Source organism: Bufo bufo, chromosome 5 (assembly GCF_905171765.1).
Source record: "Bufo bufo chromosome 5, aBufBuf1.1, whole genome shotgun sequence".
Lineage (NCBI taxonomy): Eukaryota > Metazoa > Chordata > Amphibia > Anura > Bufonidae > Bufo > Bufo bufo.
The window spans coordinates 197,956,082-197,978,108 of NC_053393.1; the positions used below are offsets into that span (position 1 = coordinate 197,956,082).

General features: G+C 42.0%; 1 protein-coding gene across 9 annotated transcripts in view; it reads right to left on the reverse strand.

Annotated features, from left to right (window-relative positions):
- Positions 1–1,395: 1,395 nt before the first annotated feature.
- The window catches only part of ZNF516 (zinc finger protein 516), a 103,852-nt gene continuing 83,220 nt past the window's right edge, over positions 1,396–22,027 (reverse strand). For 8 of the 9 annotated variants that reach the window (XM_040434232.1, XM_040434234.1, XM_040434238.1 and 5 more), the window contains 3 exons: positions 19,758–21,200; positions 12,267–12,371; positions 1,396–2,963 (listed from right to left, as the gene is read on the reverse strand). In XM_040434232.1, the coding sequence (XP_040290166.1) occupies positions 2,740–2,963; positions 12,267–12,371; positions 19,758–21,200 (1,772 nt within the window). In that variant the 3' untranslated portion in view covers positions 1,396–2,739. Of the gene's footprint in view, positions 2,964–11,192; positions 11,261–12,266; positions 12,372–19,757; positions 21,201–22,027 lie in introns of all 9 variants that reach the window. The other variant, XM_040434239.1, reaches the window with a different exon arrangement.

Below are 22,027 nucleotides of genomic sequence, written 5' to 3' on the forward strand. Positions count from 1 at the left end.
AGCATTGCTGTGTCAGTACTATGGGGGCACATGGTGAGTCCCAAGTTTTGAGCCTCTCCTTTATCATTTTTGTACTTTACCAATACTTGCTGTACGCATATCCCGTAGCATTTTATAGTATACTAAACTAATGGTTTATTATGCATATTTATCGTTACATTCAAAAACCCTGTTTTCAAATGGCGATAGAAAATAAATAAAGGCATTAGGAGGCATAGCAAAATAAAAGTCTATACAAGTCCAGTGTAAACAATCAAACCTTTTATTGTGTAAATTACATTAGAGCGCTGTAAAAAATAACCTGTTAAAAGAGTGAGAAACAGTAGATTGGTAGAGGTAGTAGGAAAATTGATGTAACAGTCCACAGATGGTTAACAGGAGTGTGTCAGGCCAAAAGGAATTAAAAGCTGATCAAAACAGGTCGACTAAATAAATAACAAAAAAAAATCATTTTTAAATACTATAGCCTAGCAGATTTCTACATTAACAAAATCAACACAATACTGATGATAAAATAAGAGCACAAAAAAAAGCTACACCACTAAATAGGGTGATATTACACAAAAAAAAAAAAAAAATGGTTAGGATCCGTGGAGATTTATTTTTAATGCTTGCTCAATTATGTGAATCTCATTTCTGAACTGTACACAGCATGTAATTACCTACAATCATTTCCCCCTACAGTTGTTCTCCATAAAGAAACACTGATGGTGTAAACTTTGCTGATTAATACCAACATAGCATCAGTGACAGTCATGCTTCCTGCCATGTGTCAGATGTTCTTCAAGACTGTGCCAAAATGAAAGAGGACCTCTATTTAATTGTAAGATCACTGAAAGCTAGACTGTTTAATACCATAGTTGTCATGTTTTCAATGTTTTGCTAATAACAGACCATATATTATAGCATTTAATCACTGCGTCTTTCTAAACACTCACATTAGACAAAGGGAAGGGAGCAGTCCACTAAAGGGAATTAAATGTAACCGGATTATACATAGATTTTCATATAAGACATGGAATGCATCCATAAGAAAAAGAAATACTTCAAAATCGAAGCATCTCAAAGCTATCGCCTAGCCAGGCAATACGGAGAAAAATCAATATATCTGGGGGGGGGGGGGATTCTAAGGATGGAGAACAAAAAAATAATAATAATAATAATAATTCTGGTACGCCCATACATGGTCTTACAAATATTGGTATGATCTGCAATAAAACAAACTAGATTAGTTTGAAAAAACACGCACATGGAGAAAAAAAAAAAAAAAGCTTTTCTTTATTATTTTAAAACAATTTTTTTATCTTAAGCCCAGATACTACAAAAAAAACTAAAAAAAAAAAATTCTTTATAGTACAAAGTAAACTGTTGCTCTCACCAGTATTAAAAGGTTAGATTTATATCTGTACATGTAAAATTATTGCTTCTTTTGAAAAATATATTTAGCATGCTAGGCTTTTTTTTATACCCATTTCTGCCTTTATAAAAGGTTACAATAGAAAAAAAAAAAAAAACACTAGTAAAGCTTTTGCAAATTTTTTTTTTTTTTTTTCACAGAACATTTTTCTTTCAAGGCAGCAGTAACTTTTTCTTGATGATGCATAAAATCATATGTGCAAAAAATTCTTAGAGGCATTGCTGCAGCACATGGTGTCACAGCAATAAGAGGAAAAATATTTATATCTATGGAATACATATGTAGTCCCAAGTCAGTGCCAAACAGCGCATTAAAGGCCGCTGGACCAAAGGGTTAAACTGGAGGACACTGCTTCATTCGCTTTCATTTACCATCACCTCACCATAAAAAGGTCACTGCAGAAGAGGTATATAAAGCTTTTTATATCTCACTTTCCCCCCCACAACCTGAATGCCACCAACAGAAAAATTCAGAAGTTACATTTTTAAACATGCTATAAACAGGGAGAAAAAAAAATTAAAATATATATATATATATATATCTTAAGACCTCTCTCAAGGTACCGGCTTGGAGAAGGGTGGTTTTTGCAGTGGGGAGATAGACTTCATGCATGCTATTCCATGCGCATTTTTTTAATTGTTTAATTTTCTACCTACCTAGTACAGTACTAAAATCTGCAGCTGATGTGTGGCAATAAAAGAAAAAACAAAACAAAAAAACCGACTTGCATAATCTTATGCGCACGTTTAAGAAAGTAGCCCTATTATAAAAAGGTCCTGAGAGTAAAATGAATAGACTTGCCCCCTGTATTAGTGTTCCTGGAACATAATGTTAAGTGTTTCGCTGTTCATTCCTGTCTCCATAAGGAACATCCTCGGACGCGAGACCAGAAACATCGGAGCAATGTCTTCAGATCAAGCAACTGCATATTAGTATGCGACATCACTGAGCAGTCTGGCTTTTAGCAAATCAGTGGTAGAGGAATTCAAAGCATTTCTTGTGCCTCGTCCGTTACCCCCTTGTCATACTCACAAGCAGAAGTCGGTAACAGATCAGTGCTTACAGTTACAAATGGTCCAAATTGTGTCATGCTGTACCGGTCCTTCCATCCAGTGTCTGGTGAGAATCTGCTGCATTTGTAAGTGTCTTAGGTCATCTCAGCATCGGCCATTTTTAAAGACAAAGTCGGAAACTTTCAAACTAAAATAGGAATTAAAATGATATGGATGTATTTTCTCCTACATCTTCATTTAGTATAAATTGTTACGTAGCACAGATACACTCCTGCGCTAAGGGTAGGTCAAACACAAGTCATGTTTTCTTCACTTTAATACAACAGCCCCAGGGACTTGATGATTTGAAGGCAAATTTTCCAGCTGTTCCTCCATGTAAGTGTTGGGATTGTCACCTTGGGGTTGAAGAAGTTGCTTGTCTGGGTACTCGCTGTTGTCGAAAGGTACCCGATGCACGCACTGCACATGTGTCTTTAGGTTCCCTTTTTGAGAGGCACTGTATGGACAATATCTGCACTGGAATGGTCTCTCCCCTAGGAAAACACAAGAAACATCACAACATTTTTTTTCCCCACTGCATTACAGGTTACTTAGAAAATCCTGAAAGCAACCAAGTCTAGTTTAAAATGAACTACAACATTCTTCACAAAAAAAAGTGACCTGGAAAATAACAGTATATGATCTGGGATCACAGTGAGGGAAGGAGAAAGAAAGGAAATGACAGAAGTACAAAAGCACAGGGAAGATGCACGAGTGATAGTCAAAGAAAAGGTTCAGTGTGTGTCCACACAAAGGAGAAGTAAAGTATTACTCTCACACGCAGATCTGTCAAAACCTCACCCGCTTTCTACCAATTTCCATAAAGAATCACAATGATGAACAAATAGGAGGTTCTAAGTACAGGGAAAAGCAAGTTAAATGTGAACTAATGTGAGCCTGAAGCCTTCATAGAACTGTTCAACAATGACATTTTGAACATCACAGAACAATGCCATGTGCACGTCACATGTTCCCAACATAACATGGCATGCTTAATGCTTAATTAATACATTAACCTTATGCAGAGTTAATTAGAAAGTGAAAATCATTCTGAATCAAGGGAAACCAGCCAGGCAAATTCTATCTAGGGCTGAGAAATGCTGCCATCCTACTCCCTGAAATATGCCATTGCTATGCCAATTGTACAAACACATGCATCATATGCGAGTGCGTTGTAGACTGCGATTTCTGTACCTATTATATCTAGATTTGTACCTAGACAGAGATCCTCCTTTTCAAATGTGTAGCTTATGAATGACATTACAGTGTTGTGAACCAGGGATGCCCAACCTGCGGCCCTCCAGCTGTTGCAAAACTACAACTCCCAGAATGCTCAGACAGCCTACAGCAGGGCATGGTGGGAATTGTAGTGTTACAACAGCTGGAGAGCCGCAGGTTGAGCATCCCCGTCGTAAACAGTAAAACATATTTGCACACGCTTTGCTTTACATGGTGCTTCTTGGCTCTGAATGAACATAGGTTTCTACAGATTTGGTCACAGTCCATTCTGTTGATTCAGTTTCATGAACACGACCGTATTTTTTATCTCTGCGATATCTGTATTTTTTGCGGATAGCACACATCTGTATTTGTTTTGTGGAAACCTGTGGCCATTCCGCAAATTACAGAACAAGTCGTATTCTCATCCTTACTGTAGACAAGAATAGCCTTTTGTAGTGATGGGAGAGAGAAAAATATGGAACGCTCATGGAAGGAATCCGCATTTTGCGGATCAGATGTTTTTGGACCAAAATACAGACACGGCTGTGTGCATGAAGCCTTAATGGGACACCCATAGTAAAGCAAAACTGATTAAAAACATTAACTAGGGAAAAGATTGCATTATTATTTACAAACCTGAAAACAACCAGTCAATTGTAAAACGTACATGTCTAATGAATCACAACAAATGTCTAAGCAGGTTACCCAGGTCTTACTTAAAGAGGACCTTTCACTTGTAAACTATGTGAACTGAGTATGCTGCCATATAGAGCGGCGCCCGGGGATCTCACTGCACTTACTATTATCCCTGGGAGCCGCTCCGTTCTCCGGTACCTTTGCTCCTTAAGTTATAGTAGGCGGGTCTTCCCTTGTCCTGTGGGCGTCTCCTTCTCCTAGGCTGCAGCGCTGGCCAATCGCAGCGCACAGCCTGGGAGTCTTTTTTCTCCCAGGCTGTGAGCTGTGCGCTGCGATTGGCCAGCGCTGCAGCCTAGGAGAAGGAGACGCCCACAGGACAAGGGAAGACCCGCCTACTATAACTTAAGAAGCAAAAGGTACCGGAGCCTATAACGGGAGAACGGAGCGGTGCCCGGGGATAATAGTAAGTGCAGTGAGATCCCCGGGCGCCGCTCTATATGGCAGCATACTCAGTTCACATAGTTTATACAAGTGAAAGGTCCTCTTTAATGTTTAAATTGAAGTATTTTATGCAAACCATGAAACGTACTATACTACAATATAACAAAATGCACAGTAGGAAAAAATAAATAAAAATGGATAGATGGCGTCCTCAGACTATTAGGTTTCATATAGGAACCACGATCTCCACTCATCTGGGCCGAAATATACCAACATTCCTTTGTCTTGTAACAGATGGCCTGAAAAGCCAGTCTGTTGGCAGCCCCCAGTAGTACTGATAAATCTATATTCCCAGCAATTCAAAATGTTGGAACAGCACAATACTGTATAAGGGATGGACACTAGTTGTGTTGTAACCCTAAAATTGTTGGTCCAGTAAATAAAGCTTAAAGTGCTTGTCCAGGATTTTGATATTGATGGCCTATCCTCAGGATAGGTCATCAACATCGGACCGATAGGTGTCCTACTCCCAGCACCCCTGCTCTGACCAGCTGAAGAGGCTGCAGCACTCAGGTGAGCACTACAGCCTCTTCCTAGGTCAGTGATGTCAAGTTCCTCGGTCACATGGCCTAGTTAAGTGGTGGCGAACTTATGGCACGGGTGGCAGAGACGGCACTCAGAGCCCTCTCTGTGGGCACCTGCATACTGGAAAAAGTCTATGGTGTACCAATCAGTGTAGGACGCAGTATGAACAGCGCAGGCAGCACACTGAATGTAGGCAGGCTATTATAGTTAAATGATAAAGTACATAGAAGATATACTATATTGGACTGCAATATTCAGTATGCCGTGTTGGCACTTTGTGATAAATAAATGGGTTTTGGGTTGCAGTTAGGGCACTCGTTCTCTAAAAGGTTTACCATCACTGGCCTAGGTGCAGCTCAGCCCCATTCACTGTGCTTGGCAATTCTTTAATCAACTGACTGGTGGAGGTGCCAGGAGTCAAACCACCACCACCGAGATACTGATGACCTATTCTCAGGATAGGTTCTCAATATTGAAATTCTGGAAAAACCCTTTAAAGCGGTTATCCCATGGCTAGAGAGCAGGTTGAGCATGAGTTGTCCCTCTCCATAGTCTTGGCAGTGGAAATTTGGCTTTCCAGACATGAACGGAATAATAGAAAGGGTGGGAAGGATGTTATTACAATACCCCTTTAAATAAAGTGGAAAAATAATTTAGGTATAATTTTGTATTTTGATGAATTGCCATTTGACATCCCATGGGCTAAACCACCCCCACAGATCACCTAACAGAGGGACTGCAATGTAGTCATCCTTGTAAGATATGCTCCTCACAAAGGATTGCCTAGGTTCACATAGTACAACACGTTGTATTTGAGTATTTACTCAAGACTGGAAAAAACGTAGCCAGGTCTAAAATTTGGTTCTTTGTTTTCCTGCAGAATTAGTGTGTATGTAGACGTTGTTAGTACTGGACGGGGTCCATTCCAGAATCAACTTCAAACCATCAACCATGGGCTGCTTATTACTGCTGCACTGCTTCTGCGGGGGTCAAATTCTGAAAATTATTGGAAAATAGAAAATATTTTTGTGCTTTATCTGTATTAAGAACAAATTCAGATTATTATTTTTTTTTCTTTTAAGTTTTCTCTTTGGACACTAGAGGTCAATATTATAGGCTGAAGAGGTCCGAAAACACTTGTTTTACGGCCTACAGTGAAACTAAATGTTACCAATTCTTATAAAGAGTGGACTGTGCATTATTGAAAAAAATATTACTGGATCTGGGAGAATTAAAGGTAGCAGGTTTTATGAGGAAAACCCTTTACAAGAATGTACTGTTCCAAAAAAAAAAAAACTAAAAAACCTAATCAGTGTGTCCCGCTGCTGCGATCTCCAGCCATCGTTTGTAACCTATGGAATAAATTGGTAGAAATTGTTCAATAACCCTGCAGGATAAATTAAGCATTACACGGTTCTCAGAATCAACTGGTTGTCCTTTTAATACTGGTCCTCCAGAACGGGGGTCACCATATAGTGGATAATAGATGAGCCCTGAATGGGAGGACCCTCTTATTAACGCAGAAAAAACAAATAAGGTTTAAGACTACGAGTTTCCTATACTGGACAAGCCCTTTAAGAAACCACAATACTACCAGTTCTGGTAATACTATATGTCTTCTAATATGGAACTGAAGGTTTGCATATTGACTACATTATATTAACAAATCAAGCCAAACAAAATACATGTTTTTGTGACAAACAGCTTTTATCTTTCATTTCAGCTTAGTTTATCTGATGTTCACATGAACAAGATCACCCTGCTGCAACAATCCTCGACACCCAACAAGATTTGATTTTCGCAGGACAATGTCTGATAATCTCAAAAAAGAAAAAGGCTTTCAATGTCCAAGAGCATTACCATACAGGCTTCCATCTAGTTTTCAGAGAAGGCTGTCCGCTCTTCCAGATAGATCACATATAGAGATGAGCAAATTTTCGCTTATGAAATTCGTTCACACTTCGTTTGGTGGTAAAAGGTGGATTGCGTTATGGATTCCGTTACCACGGACCAGAACGCAGTTCTATGACGGAATGTATAATGGAATGCCTTTAGAAGCATTCCGTTATTCATCATGTCATAACAGAAGTCTATGGCCTGCACAATGGATCCGTCCGGTTTCTGTTATGCAGGAGAGGACTCCCCTACATAACGGAAACAGGACAAATCCGTTATGCAGCCCATAGACTTCTATTATGATGGAATGAATAACAGAATGCCTCTAAAGGCATTCTGTTCTACATTCCGTCATAGAATTGCGTTATGGTCCGTGGTAACGGAATCCATAAGGCAATTCAGCTTTTACCACCAAACAAAGTGTGAACGAATTTCATAAGCGAAAATTCACTCATCTCTAATCACATATAATAACCCCTAAATATTTTAATGATACTACAGTACGAGTACAGAATGGATGAAAACTGGATCAAAAAACGGTTATCCCGGACTTTCTTCTAAATGTTTTTTCAGACCGATAAGGCTAGTTTCACAGTTGCGGCTCAAGATTCAGCAGAGCCTGCCGGAGTTCTCCGGATCAATAATTGCCAAATGCCCGTCAGCCCCATTAACTATAATGGGGTCAGGTGGAGATCCGGCTGCAACCCAGCAAATATACCAAGAATCAGCTGGACAGAAATTGCTGCACTCACCCTAACCAATCAAGTGTAGAAAGGGTGTGTGGTGGTCATGTCCATCAGTTACATGGCCTTTGAGCAGCTCAGTCCCATTCAATGGGACAGAGCTGATGTACCATTCACATACCCTATATATTGTAAAGTGCAGTGCTTGCCTGAGTGCTGTTGACTATTCAAATAGCTGATCAGCAGGGGTGTAGGGAATAAGGCCCCCTGCTGATCCGATATTGATGACCTACCCTGAGGAGAGGTTAACATTCAATTCACGGAAAACACATTCAATTTTAAGAAATTACTGGGTAAAAAGTAGAGATGAGAGGCGTGCAGATGGCAACAACCACTGGGTTCATTGTGGAAGATATTATGTTTGATAGTAAAAACCAAGATGGAAAAGTGAGGAATGAGACAAGAAGCAGACAGGAACTGGCATCTCTTAGGATCAGTGATGGAAATCTGTAAATTCACAATTTGTTGAAACGAATGAAGCAATGAGGATGGGCCATTACTGTCTAGGTAGAATACTAATAAATCTGATGACTCTTTAAGATCAATGGTCACTCACTACAGTGGAAGAAGGACCATCGACTAAGGATGTCATCAGACCCAGATAATTTGAGAATCTATTTGGTTTCTAAACAGACGTAAATGGAGCTGTTGGCACTTTGTTTTATGTAACACTTTACAGGAAAAAATGCTCTTTATGTTTTCGTTTGTATGGAAAGTTTCTATTTTACTATTCTAGGGGTATTCCAGTTTCAGTGACAAATTTTCTTGTATAGGTTATGTCATTTTCTACAATCTTTATTGTCCAAGCCTGAATTCAGAAGGCCGTTGTGAATAAGCCACACCATTCTGCTGAGCCAAGCTTAATTTCACTAAACCTAGATGTGCCAAATTGCCCCAAGTCATTGCAATTTACTCCAAAAATCTACGTACACAAGCATTACTAAATGTGGGTGACCGTTATCAGAGTCAGGCCCCCTGCCCTCTGTGCGTCTTACCAAATATGACCAATTCCTTCAGAAATAGCATATTTTCTTAAAAGCTTGCATTGCAGCATTTGGTGATTTCTCTTTGCAAGGTATAAATACATTGCTAACTGGACATCACTATTATCCTTGTGTCAGACCCCTCCTATTGACAAGGGGCACGGTAAAACCATGTTGTGCATTTATTCATACATTCCCAGGGTCAAAACAGAAGGATGGTACAAAGATACTCCAGAATTGTACAGACGCATTTACTAGGATGGGGATCCGGTCTATTCATACGATCTGGTTATCAGTGTGATCATATGACCTGAAGAGATCGTCATCATTTGGAAGCAAACATTTAAAGAAAACCTGTCACCACGAGGATACAGTGCAACCTGTAGCCAGCATGTTAGAGAGAAGGAGCGGAGCAGATTATTCTATAGCTATGTATCAGCTTGCAATTTATTGATTTAAATCTCAGCTCATTCTGAACTCAGGAGTCCTGCTGGTGGTCCTACCTGATGACTGACAGCTATCTCCGTATAACTTCATAGCTGTCAATCATTGATAGGGCCACCCACATGACACCTAAGTATAGAAATTCCAAGATTATAAATAGGGATGAGTGAATCGACTTTGGATGCTTCATCTAAAGCCGATTAGCTAAAAACTGCTCCGTACAGTATTAGAATGTATTGGTTCCGATGAGCCTAAGTTATTACTCCGAAGTCACGCAAGACTTTGTGTAATCACTTCAGGAATTATTACTGTAAAAAACCTTGGCACCGAACTCTGGTTCGGTTCCTAGTGGTACCTTGAAACTGCAGCAGAGTTCGGTACCAAGGTTTTTATTGGAGTCGGGAAGGAATTTTTTATTCTCCTGAAGTGGGGAAAATTGGCTTCTACCTCACAGTTTTTTTTTTTTTTGCTTTCCTCTGGATCAACTTGCAGGATGACAGGCCGAACTGGATGGACAAATGTCTTTTTTCGGCCTTATGTACCATGTTACTATGTAATAATTAATTCCCGAAGTTATTACACAAAGTGTCGTGTGATTTCACGTAGCAATAACTTCGGCTCTTCAAAGCCAATACATTGTAATACTGTATGGAGTGGGATCTCCGTACAGTATTAGAACAAAGTTTTTAGCGAATCAACTTCGGTTGTACCATCCAAAGTCGATACGCTCATCCCTAATTATAAACTATGCAGAATATTTTCTTATGAAACTATATGTCAATCGGCTCAGCTCTTCCCACTCTAGAACAAGCAGACTGCACTTTCATGATAACTGGGTCCCTTTAACAACTACAAAACAGGGACCTGGAAAAACTCTAGGAATCGATCTAGAAACATAGAATGTGTCGGCAGATAAGAACCATTTGGCCCATCTAGTCTGCCCAATATACTGAATACTATGGATAGCCCTTGGCCCTATCTTATATGAAGGATAGCCTTATGCCTATCCCATGCATGCTTAAACTCCTCCACTGTATTTGCAGCTACCACTTCTGCAGGAAGGCTATTCCATGCATCCACTACTCTCTCAGTAAAGTAATACTTCCTGATATTACTTTTAAACCTTTGCCCCTCTAATTTAAAACTATGTCCTCTTGTAGCAGTTTTTCCTCTTTTAAATATTCTCTCCTCTTTTACAAATATGCCAAGCGTTAAAATTGTATGAAACCAGAACACCCTCATCTCTGTGATGTCATGTTAAATGTCCATGCTGTTTGTGCTCTTCTATGGCTTCAGGTACATTCAGCAAGGAAGAGTGTTCACATTTTTCTACAGAAGCTGTTAGACTAGAAGAAGAAAGTGGAAAAGGAGGCCGTTTAGATAGCAGACACTGGATATTAGAAACAGGAAAGGCACACCACCACACAGAGTCCACAGAAACTGCAAGGTCAGGAGGAGGTACTCTATAAGCTATGTGTTCAGACTGGAAGGAAAAAAATACTCTTCAGGAAAACACAGACTAGAACTTAGGAGATACAGGATCCGTGTGAAGGTGAGATTCGGATGTTACTGTGATATATAGAAATCTATGTGCATAAAGAGCTGCTATTCCAATATCCATAGAGGTTAAATGTTTGAGGAGCGGGCAAATAGGCAATCGGTCATCTTGGCACAGATGAGGGAAGGTCAGTGCTTTACTGAGGAGTACTACTGTGCAACTTTCCTCCCCGGCAATCATAAGAAAAACCAAACACTCAATTAGTTGATAACATACTTGTTTTGGGGCATCTGCGGAGGTGGTGTGAACTTCAGTACCTCGGAGTCCATTAGACTCAAATACCACTGTGGGAACAAGGGGTCTTGTTAAACAGAGGAGCATTGAAGCTTTCGTTAGTGTGTGTACATCATTGAGACCATTACAATTTAACCACATTAAAAAGGGAAGGGGGGGGGGGATTAAAATAAAAAATAAAGACACCAGTTACTTGCCTGTGGCCAGCACATACCAATTTACTGTAACACTTTCTGTGAGAGTGTGCGCTAATGGCAGCCTAAGGCCACTGCCCTTTTTAATTCAGATTTCAGTGCTGAAGAAAGCAATCACTGACAACATTAATTATCAGTGTGTGTGTAAAGGGACCCTCTACTTGCATTACTTACCATTTGGCCTCTGTCATTTCACATCAGACTGGCTTATGTATGCATCATTCACACTTTTGCACATAAGCCCAATAGTCTGGAGCTGTCACAGACCGCTCAGGGCGCGTTTCAAGCTCTCCCTAACTTGCAATGTTAATAGTCGCAAAGACCAAATTGGTGTAGCTTCAAACAGATATTAAATGGCTGTATTAATTAGGTTTCATTCATCACTGTCCAGCCTACGGAGGGCATTTTGCCACAAAACAGAAATGGCATAAGGTGATGATGATGATGATGATCATGTACAACAGGGGTTAATGATATGCTGAGACGAATAGCTGGATATCGGTGCGCTTGTGGCAAAATGAATCACTTGCATATTTATTCATACTCATTGTGGTCTTTAGTTAACCTTTCCCATCAGAAATAACAGAAAATTACAGCCGATCCGTCTTAAGTCGGAGTATGAACTGCTCAATAGCTGCCGTAAAAGAAACCACTCCAAACCAAGATCAAGGCGACCTCGTATCATTACCAATAAAAGCTTATTTTTCAGGTTGGCACACAGAACAAACAAGTATAGAAGCAATGAATGCAAGTAAATCCATGGAGCCAAAGCAATAGATCTGAACAGGTTAGTATCTTCAACATATTACAACAAAGAAATAAAAAATATAGGTACAATTGTCAAAATACACGTAAGATGTACCTGTATGAGACCTCATATGGGTCCGCAAGTGGCTTGGCTGGGTGAAACATTTCCCACACTCGATGCAAACGTAGTCTCCTTGCCGTGCCTGTGTCCTAAGCATTGCTTTGGTTGATGAGAGGAGGAGGAGGGGGGAGAAAAAGGAGAGAAGTTGAGAAGGAAACATTATTCTGGAAGAAAACATCATTAGTATGTCTAATGTGTCATTATGTGAGGCTACCTTCAGGCCCTAGATGACAACTGTCAGCCTTCATCTGGGCTGGGGATGACAGACCAGGCACACACAGGACTGCGAGAATGCATAAATTACATTGAATTAAAAAACACTCCCCGTGATGTGCCCGCGCCAGGACTGGCATGTCAGGTGTGCGCTTTTCAGAGCAGCTGGATCCACTTTTCAGCCATCACCCAGCTTTGTCAAGCAGTGTATCAAGCAAATCAAAGTGACTCCAGCGTGCCAGAGACTAGTCACATGGATAATAGAAAATGAGTAGAACCAGAGCTGGCCTGTCCCCCCTGGGCTGATGTACCTTGGAGACAAATGCCGAGCGAGTGCAGCCATCACAGACTTCTCAAACCTTTCGCCCTCACCTATCTGCCTGCTGGGGCTGTTTTGACCCTAGACCCGGGAGGCAGACACTAAAGACATCGGAGAATGAGAGTGTCTTTCTGGACGCGTCCAGACACCGGGCCCTCTCTCCTGCCTTTAGTAAACAGCTTTTCTGGGCCATTAGCATTTGTGGAAAACTACTCAGACCTTCCTTTTTCTAAAAGGTCAGTTTACAACATCTGACTTAAAGGGCTAGCTGTTGTCTTTGCTGCTGATCAAGAAAGACATGTCTGACTTTTACATTTGGATGTTTGGTTTGGAATATCATTTGTTTCTATCAAACATTCTCCTGGAGACACATTCTGTGCTTCTTGCTCCTTTCAGAGCCAAAACATTGGAATAAACTTACTGTACAATAAATAAAAATAGATTTCAACCTATTAGTTAAAAAAAAAAGAAAAAAAGTTTGTTTAGAATTAATACAGGCCTTAAAGGGGTTGTGCAATGGCAAAAATGTATCCACTCCCCACAGAATGAGCGGGGCCCGGTTCCCCCACTGAACGCAGTGGCAGGCATGCAGATAACATGAGCTCCTGTACGTGGCTATCTGCCACTTCATTCAACACAGGTCCTCAGTCTCACAATTAACCTCTGAGGCTGGACCCCCGCTGATCAGAAACATCTCCTTTTCCTGTGGATAGGGGATAGTTTTTGATTGGTAGGTCTCCCGTACGAGTGGCGGTGGAGAGTACAGCGCTCAGGCAACTAAGGCAGTGTGCACGCTTGGCCAGGACTCCATTCATATAGGGACACCAAACTTCCAATGTTATACAACGCAAGTCTAAAATCTTAAGACAACCCCTTTAAAAGGGGTGGTGCAGTGCTGGTATACTGGCACCCCCACAATCTGCTGTTTGAAGAGGCCGTGGCACTTATGTGGCTAGCGCTGTGTCCTCTACACCGCTTCACTGCAGGCTAACTTGTAGTGGCGGTGTAGTGTCCGAGCAGCGCCCTCTACCAACAGCTGATTGGTGGGGAGGGCAGGACCTGGACCTTGATGACTTATCCTTACCTATACCTTTAATCTGCACATTACAATAAATTCACACACCACAATATGAGAAAACCTATAAGGAATGATACTTGTGAGTAGAGGACAGACACCGCCATACACTGTGTTGATAAAGAAATCTATACTTGTCTCGTTCACCCTGATCCACCATATAGGAAGCATTTACCAATGGATCTACATGCTCAGGCACCAGTCACACGACCGTATTTTGGGTGCCGACCCATTTGTTTCTATGGGTCCACAAATAATAATAAAAAAATTAAAAATATTATTTTTTGCGAATACGTGTTTTGTGGACCACAAACTCCGTACGGTCGTGTGAATGCATCCTCAAGGTGATGAAAAAATAGAAATAAACATGCAAAACAGTCTTATATTATATATTTTATTTTTATTTGGTGGGACTGTTTTGCATGTTTATTGCTATTCTTTCTTATATATTTAGGACACATTTTAGTGCCATATTGGATAATGTTGATGGAATAAGAATGGCATCTCATGATAAACCAGTAGAAGCATTATGATATTATTCATGTATATATCAAACTGACTAATTGAAAAAAGAAACTGGATGTGAAAAGTCTTTGGTCTTACCTTCGTCCTATATTAGGACACCATATCAGTAACTACTCTATTTCACAACCCTAAGAGAGGAGCAGAGTATCTGTACATGGTGGCTGATGCTGACTTGCATATACACTTGTCTGAACCAGGATTCCAGAGGGTCTATTCTCCCAAAATCTCCTTCCTCACTACATAGAAGCAACAGGTCCTCAAGGGAAAGTGGCTGAGATACCACATATTTAACCCCTTCCCGACCGCAATCTGTATATATACATACCCCGTGCAGCTACCACGTATATAAACGTTCTGGCAGCTCTTTAATCCAAGCGCTGCGAAGCGCTTGGATTAAAGCTTCTGCCCCTGCCCTGCTGCTGTCACGGACAGCATACAGTGCAGTAATGCCGGCAAGGGACCAATCAGAATGGCCCCTTGCCGACAATCCATCCGATTGGTTAGTCTCGGATCGCGGCAGTGAAAAAAATGCTGGTTTCATGCTCTGATCTGCCCTCTGCAGATCAGAGCATGAAATCAGGTAGGGTCCTCATAATACACCCCCCCCCCCCCCCCGATCTGTGCCCCCCCTTGTGTCCGCCTGAAGCTCATCTCCTAGAGGCAGCTGCCCTAATGCGGTCCACCCCCTCCCCGCCCCATGCATTCAGTCTCACCCGCCCCTCCTGCCCCAGCCTCCCTCAATATTGGCGGCCGTACTCCCCGATCCCCCCCCTTTCCAGTCCTGCCCCCGATCCCGGCTGCCACCGATTCCCCTGCTGTGTGTGATGGCGGCGGCTCCATTACTGAGCCGCCGCCAGCAGCAGAGAGTGTCAGCTCTATGCTGACACTCTCCTGTAACCCCATAGATGCCGCGGTCGCGGCATCCATGGGGTTAATAGAGGGAGGGAGCTCCCTCTCTCAACCATCGGGGCTGCAGCGCTGTGATTGCAGCACCCGATGGTTGCCATGGCAACCGGACGCTTTGCAAAAGCGTCCGGTTGCCATGGCAAAAGCGTCCAGTGCTGCCACCTACAGGACATCTGGAAGTATTATACTTTGGAATGCAAGAGCATTGCAAAGTATAGTACAACTATCAGCCCCACTGGATCTTCAAGATCCAAGAGGGAACTGATAAAAAAAAGTGAAAATAATAAAAGTAAAAATAAATAAATATGTAAATTAAAAAAAGAAATTGCCTTTTCCTATAAAAAAAAAAAATGAAAAAATAAAATAAAATACACATATAAGGCTACTTTCACACTAGCGTTCGGAGCGGATCCGTCTGATGTTTCATCAGACGGATCCGCTCCGATAATGCAGACGTTCGCATCCGTTCAGAACGGATGCGTCTGCATTAAAACTTAGAAAATTTTCTAAGTGTGAAAGTTGTCTGAGCGGATCCGTTCAGACTTTACATTGAAAGTCAATGGGGAACGGATCCGCTTGAAGATTGAGCCATATTGTGTCATCTTCAAGCGGATCCGTCCCCATTGACTTCCAATGTAAGTGTGGACGGATCCGCTCGCCTCCGCACGGCCAGGCGGACACCCGAACGCTGCAAGCAGCGTTCAGGTGTCCGCTCACTGAGCGGAGCGGAGGCTGAACGCTGGCAGGCGGATGCATTCTCAGTGGATTCGCATCCATTGAGAATGCATTGGGGCCAGACGGATGCGTTCGGGGCCGCTCGTGAGCCCCTTCAAACGGTGACAACGAGCGGACACCCGAACGCTAGTGTGAAAGTAGCCTTAGGTGTCACCGCGTCCGTAACGACCGTCTCTATAAATATATCACATGATAGACCCCGTCCGATAAACACCATAAAAATCAAATTAAAAAAACTGTGCCAAAAAAGCTATTTTTGTCACCTTACATCACAAAAAGTGCAACAGCAAGCGATCAAAAAGGCTTATGACCCCTAAAATAGTACCAATCAAACCGTCACCTCGTCCCGCAAAAAATGATACCCTATTTAAGACAATCGCCCAAAAAATAAAAAAGCTATGGCTCTCAGACTATAGAGACACTAAAACATCATTTTTTTTGTTTCAGAAATGCTATTATTGTGTAAAACTTAAATAAATAAGAAAAAAGTATACATATTAGGTATTGCCACGTCCGTAACGATCTTCTCTATAAAACTATCACATGACCTCACTCCTCAGATGAACGCTGTAAAAATAAATAAATAAAAACTGTTCCAAAACAGCCAGTTTTTGGGTCACCTTGCCCCATAAAGTGTAATAATGAATGATCAAAAAATCCTATGTACCCAAAAATGGTACCAATAAAAACCTCAACACTTTCTGCAAAAAACGAGCCCCTGCACAAGACGATCGGCAGAAAAATGAAAAACATATGGCGTATAGAAAACCAATCCAGCACAATCTGCCTTCCAAAAACCGTATGGCATTTCTTTCCTTCTGCGCCCTGCCGTGTGCCCGTACAACAGTTTACGACCACATGTGGGGTGTTTATGTAAACCGCGGAATCGGGGTAATAAATATTGAGTTTTGTTTGGCTGTTAACCCTCAATGTGTTAAAGAAAAAAAAATTATAAAATGGAAAATCTGCCAAAAAAGTGAAATTTAGAAATTTCATCTCCATTTTCCTTTAATTCTTGTGGAACGTCTAAAGGGTTAACAAAGTTAGTAAAATCAGTTTGGAGTAACTTGAGGGGTGTAGTTTCTACAATGGGGTCAGTTATGGGGGTCTCCACTATGTAGGCCCCACAAAGTGACTTCAGACCTGAACTGGTCCTTAAAAAGTGGGTTTTGGAAATTTTCTTAAAAATTTTAAGAATTGCTTCTAAACTTCTAAGCCTTCTAACGTCCTAAAAAAATAAAATGACATTTCCAAAATGATGCCAACATAAAGTAGACATATGGGGAATGTTAAGTAATAAATATTTTATTAGGTATGACTTTCTGTTTTAGAAGCAGAGAAATAGAAATTTGGAAAATTGTGAATTTTTCAATTTTTTTTGTAAATTTGGGATTTTTTCATAAATAAAGGTGAAATATATTGACTCAAATATATGACTATCATGAAGTACAATGTGTCATGAGAAAACAATCTCAGAATGGCGTGGATAAGTAAAAGTGTTCCAAAGCTATTACCACATAAAGTGTCGCATGTCAGATTTGTAAATTTTGACCTGGACACTGGGGCATCAATGACCCTTGGTCATGAAAGGGTTAATGATCACGGTCAAATTATTTGAACCCAGGAGTTCTGGAAATATTTAACCAAGATTAAAGGATGCCCCAAAGAGACTGTGGACAGTAGTAGATGCCTCCTGATTACACAGTGGATAATTACAAAAAAAATAATAATAAGAAAAAGCCCACTAAAATATGACAGACAGGTGAACTGAACACAGATCCCTGGATGAAGTAAACAGCTTAAGTAAATCTGTCAGCTTGCAGCACCATCTGGTGTCGGTCAGAGCGCACTGCCAGAGCAGGCTGCACACATCAGCAAAGAAGGGCTTAGGGAAGATAAAGCCTCCACTAAAGACTCATTGTGGAGGAACAGACGGGTCTTCACCGACAATGAACACAGCCCATGCAGGATACAAGTCCAGGCCTGTTGCCTGCGCACACTGACACCAGGAGGCACAACGAGGGCGGCTGGAAACCATCAAAAGGAACAACTGGTGATTGGAAAATCCTGGGTGCAGATCCTAATCGAAATGGTTGTGCCACATAGCTTTACATGTACAAGATACCTAGTGTGATCCTAATAACAGAACAAGCCTACTGAGCTGTCAGAGTGGTCACCTTCCCAGGAAGGGACAGGCCTGGTCAGCACGAGGTGGAGATGGACAGCTATTGACCGATTCTGCCATCCATGTAGATTTCTGTGAAGGATAACCCTGTCTGTTGATGCTCGCTCCAGACAAAAGCAATGTGCACAAGTGTGAAGACATCTACTGTAACACACTCGTGCATCATCTATGGCTGCGCTTCAAATTACTGTAAGCTCCTTCTAAAGAAAGTGTCCCAACCGGTGCTCTTCTGTCTCGCTGTTAGGGCTCATTCAGACGGCCATATCTGTCCGCAAAAACGTGGATCCGTTTTATTGCTGATTAGATGCTGTCCCATTCACTTCTATGGGGCCTTATTTTCCATTGCACAGCTCAGCAAAACAAATGAAAAGTCCTATACTTGTCAGTCAAAATCAGGACATGGCCCCATTGAAGTCTATGGGTCAGCACCAAAAAAGGAATACAATCAGTTTTTTTGCAGACATGCTGAACTGTCCGCAAAAAAACAGATCCGCGTTTTTGCGGACAGCATACGGCCGTCTGAATGAGCCCTTATTGAGTCTATTCAGTCACCTCAGAACTTCCCGTCTGCCCAACGGAAAACTGCCTGGTTATGCACTGACGTGATTGTACCTCCGAATAATAAGGCAAATTTGCTATTTCAGAGGTTTCTAGAAAGCTAGGTACTAGGGCTGCAACGAGTACTCGATTAAATCGAGTAATTTGACACCAAAAAAATTCTTGATGCTAATTTTTTGCATCAAGGATTCGTTTGTGTCACGTGACCACGGAGCGGGAGTGAAGCACTTGCTATTACTTCAGCTCTGTGGTCTCCCGCTGGCCCGCAATGCGCTCTGAATACTCACCTTTCCAGCAGGGGGCCTCCGGACACCCCACAGTACGTCCATGGTCCCGCCCTGCACTGACCTCCTGAAGCGCTGTGTGACGTCAGGCCCAGAGCAGCGTGGAACGATGGTGTGTCGGCGGCGCCCCTGCTGGAAACGCAAGTTGGTGACACAGAGGGGGTCGGGGCGTGACCAAGGCCGAGAGCACAGCGTCATAACAACCAATGACGCTGTGCACTCCAGGTGTCAGGAGGAGGGCAGACTGGGCTTTCACGGACCGTGTGTTTGTGGTTTAACTGAAGTGTGGCCCGGCCTTAGGGGAGAGATGGCACAAGGGGAGAGAGATAGGCACCGGGTGGGGGAGTGGAGCTGATGGCACTGGGGTGAGGGAGAGCTGAAGGCACTGGGGGAACGGAGCTGATGGGACAGGGGGATAGTGGACCTGGTTGCAGTGGTAGGGGGGGACGAAGGGTGTTGGGGACTGATGAGTTTTTATAAAGGAAAACTGTCTATTAATAATTTTTTCTTATTAGAGTACTTGATTAATTGTAAAAATAATCAGTAGAATACTCGATTGCTAAAATAATCGTTAGCTGCAGCCCTACTGGGTACCCATCCTGGGAGAGTGGGAACGGTATCTATATTGCTTATCAACTAGCATATATAAATAGAATTTTTTTTTTTGAAAATGTGTGCTTTTTACCTGCATTATCCAAGCTGCTATTGGCTCCCCAACTTTGGTACAGTGTTGCAAGGTCCTTTGGAATGTAGGTCTTGAAGATATTTAGAATGTCTACTCTCTTTTCCAGGCCCTCAGCCACAGGCTCCTGCTTTATTGGTTGAAAAGGGGAAGGATTTCCACTCAGCTGAGTTTGTAAAACGGGGCTCGTCTTGGGCCCAGCACTACTGTTGGGCATGGTTCCAAGTTCATTAATAATCTTGGCCTGAGATTCCCTTTGAGGCACTGCAGGGCTCTCCTGTTTAATATGTGGCTCTACTTTCTGGAATGGAAACGGCGTCTGCGACAGCGTGAATTTAGTTTTTATTGCATCAGACACGGACAGTTTATTTGGGGATCCAAAACTGGAGACTCCCTGGGACATCATGTATTTTTCGGCTTGTTTACTGCTAGAAGGCTGCAGAACTTGCCGCACCACTGATGCCTGGAGAGGTGGATGATTTCTCATATAATTTCCAGTTTGGGTCAGTTTAGGACTTGAGTCATATTTGACTTTTGATCCTGGTGGCTGGACCGCTGTGCTGTATTGTTCCTGAGCAGATGCTACCTTAGGCTGTCGCTGCGCATCAGAGTTCGATGCTTTAGGCCCATTGATGCCACGGGAGTTAACACGCACCTGAGTGGCGCACGGCTTAGAATTATTTTCTAAATTTGACGAGTTGCTTTTGGATGCTGAAGGCTGATTTGGCATCTGTGTACGTGTAAACCTAGCTATAGGTAATGGTTGACATTCTTTGCCGCCAAGAGCTGGAGGAGGTCCTGTGCGCCCGTTCCTGACTAGAAAAAGAACATTATTTTTCAAATTTTTGAAGCCATTTTGTTGAACCCACTGAGGAGCCATGGAGTTACAGCTGACTTTATGCCAAATTCTTTTGTGCATCCACAAAACTTCAGGGTAATAAGTCTTATGACTACAGTAGGGACACTGATGGACAACCAGTGTAGCTTGCAATGCATCAGTAGCACTTTTACTACAAACCTCGCTCCTGCTTGATTTTTCACTTAAATCCAAAGGAACAAGCTCATGGTTCTCTGCACCAATATTTTGTAATGCTGAGTTTTCTCTCAGCAGGTCAAGTGCTGATCCATTTGAAGGAGTTAGTTCTGAGGACAAATGTTTTTTTGTATTAACCGTTTCCAGGCTATTTTGTATTACAGAATGGGAAGAGCTAATATTCTGACTGGGTCTGTGAGGGTCTTTGTTGTATTTGAATGCTGGTACTATTAAGTCGGAGGGATATTCGTTTTTCACGAGAGAAAGGTCTGGATGCTGATCAGAGACAAAAGTAGGACTTTGCAGCTCCAGGTGTTCACATTTGCTGGTGTCTTCAGATTTGAAGGTCTGATGGTTTGCACTGGGTATTTCCATATCCATAGCAGAAAAATCATGGTGGTATGGCTTCAACCCTGCAAAATAAAACAGAGAATTCATAAAGAACGTACATAAAGAAGAGGTCAACACATTTCTATCAAACATTTTATCTTCATAAAAAATGGGGGCGGAAAAGAGCGAAAATGTGTTGTAAGATTATTCCTTGGTTATGCACTGGTGTCAGCCTATATCCAGTGGCAAGAACATCTCGTATGCACCAGGAACTGATAGGCATAAACCGAATTTAGTAACCAAACTTAGTTCCAATGTGACACCAGAGCAGCCTTTTTGGATGTGTCTTGCCAGTTTCCACAGACCACTGCGACTGCCTCTTGGGACCAAGGATCTGAATGACTAGATAGATGCCCAAAGAAAAGCAATGGGTCTTCTAAAATACAACCTAAAATGTGTCAGTGTGCCTTTTTGGTGATAAAGATAGACAACATAAAATGACCACGTCTCTGGCTGTCAATGTAACTTCTCTCATGTCCCAGCAACAATAGGCAAGAACTTTAAAGGGGTTCTCTGGTCCTCAGGATAGGTCATCAATAGGAGATCAGCAAGGGTCCGACTATTGGGACCCACCCAATCCGCTGTACAAAGAAGGCTCGGCACTTGTTAGGCCATGTGACATCATGCTCATCTGTCACAAGGCCTAGGCAGGCGCTCCAAAGGGTCCTCCTCAAACAGGGGATTGTCAAGGGTGCTGAGAGCTGGACCCCCGATAAATCTCTTAAAGGAAAAAGGCAGCTATATAGAAGGACTCTGCACTAGAACTGTACCCCCCTGTGGTGTCAAGCTTCTCCAGATCAATATTATAACGAACTGCTTTTCCTTAGTGTGCTAGACGGCATCAATACAA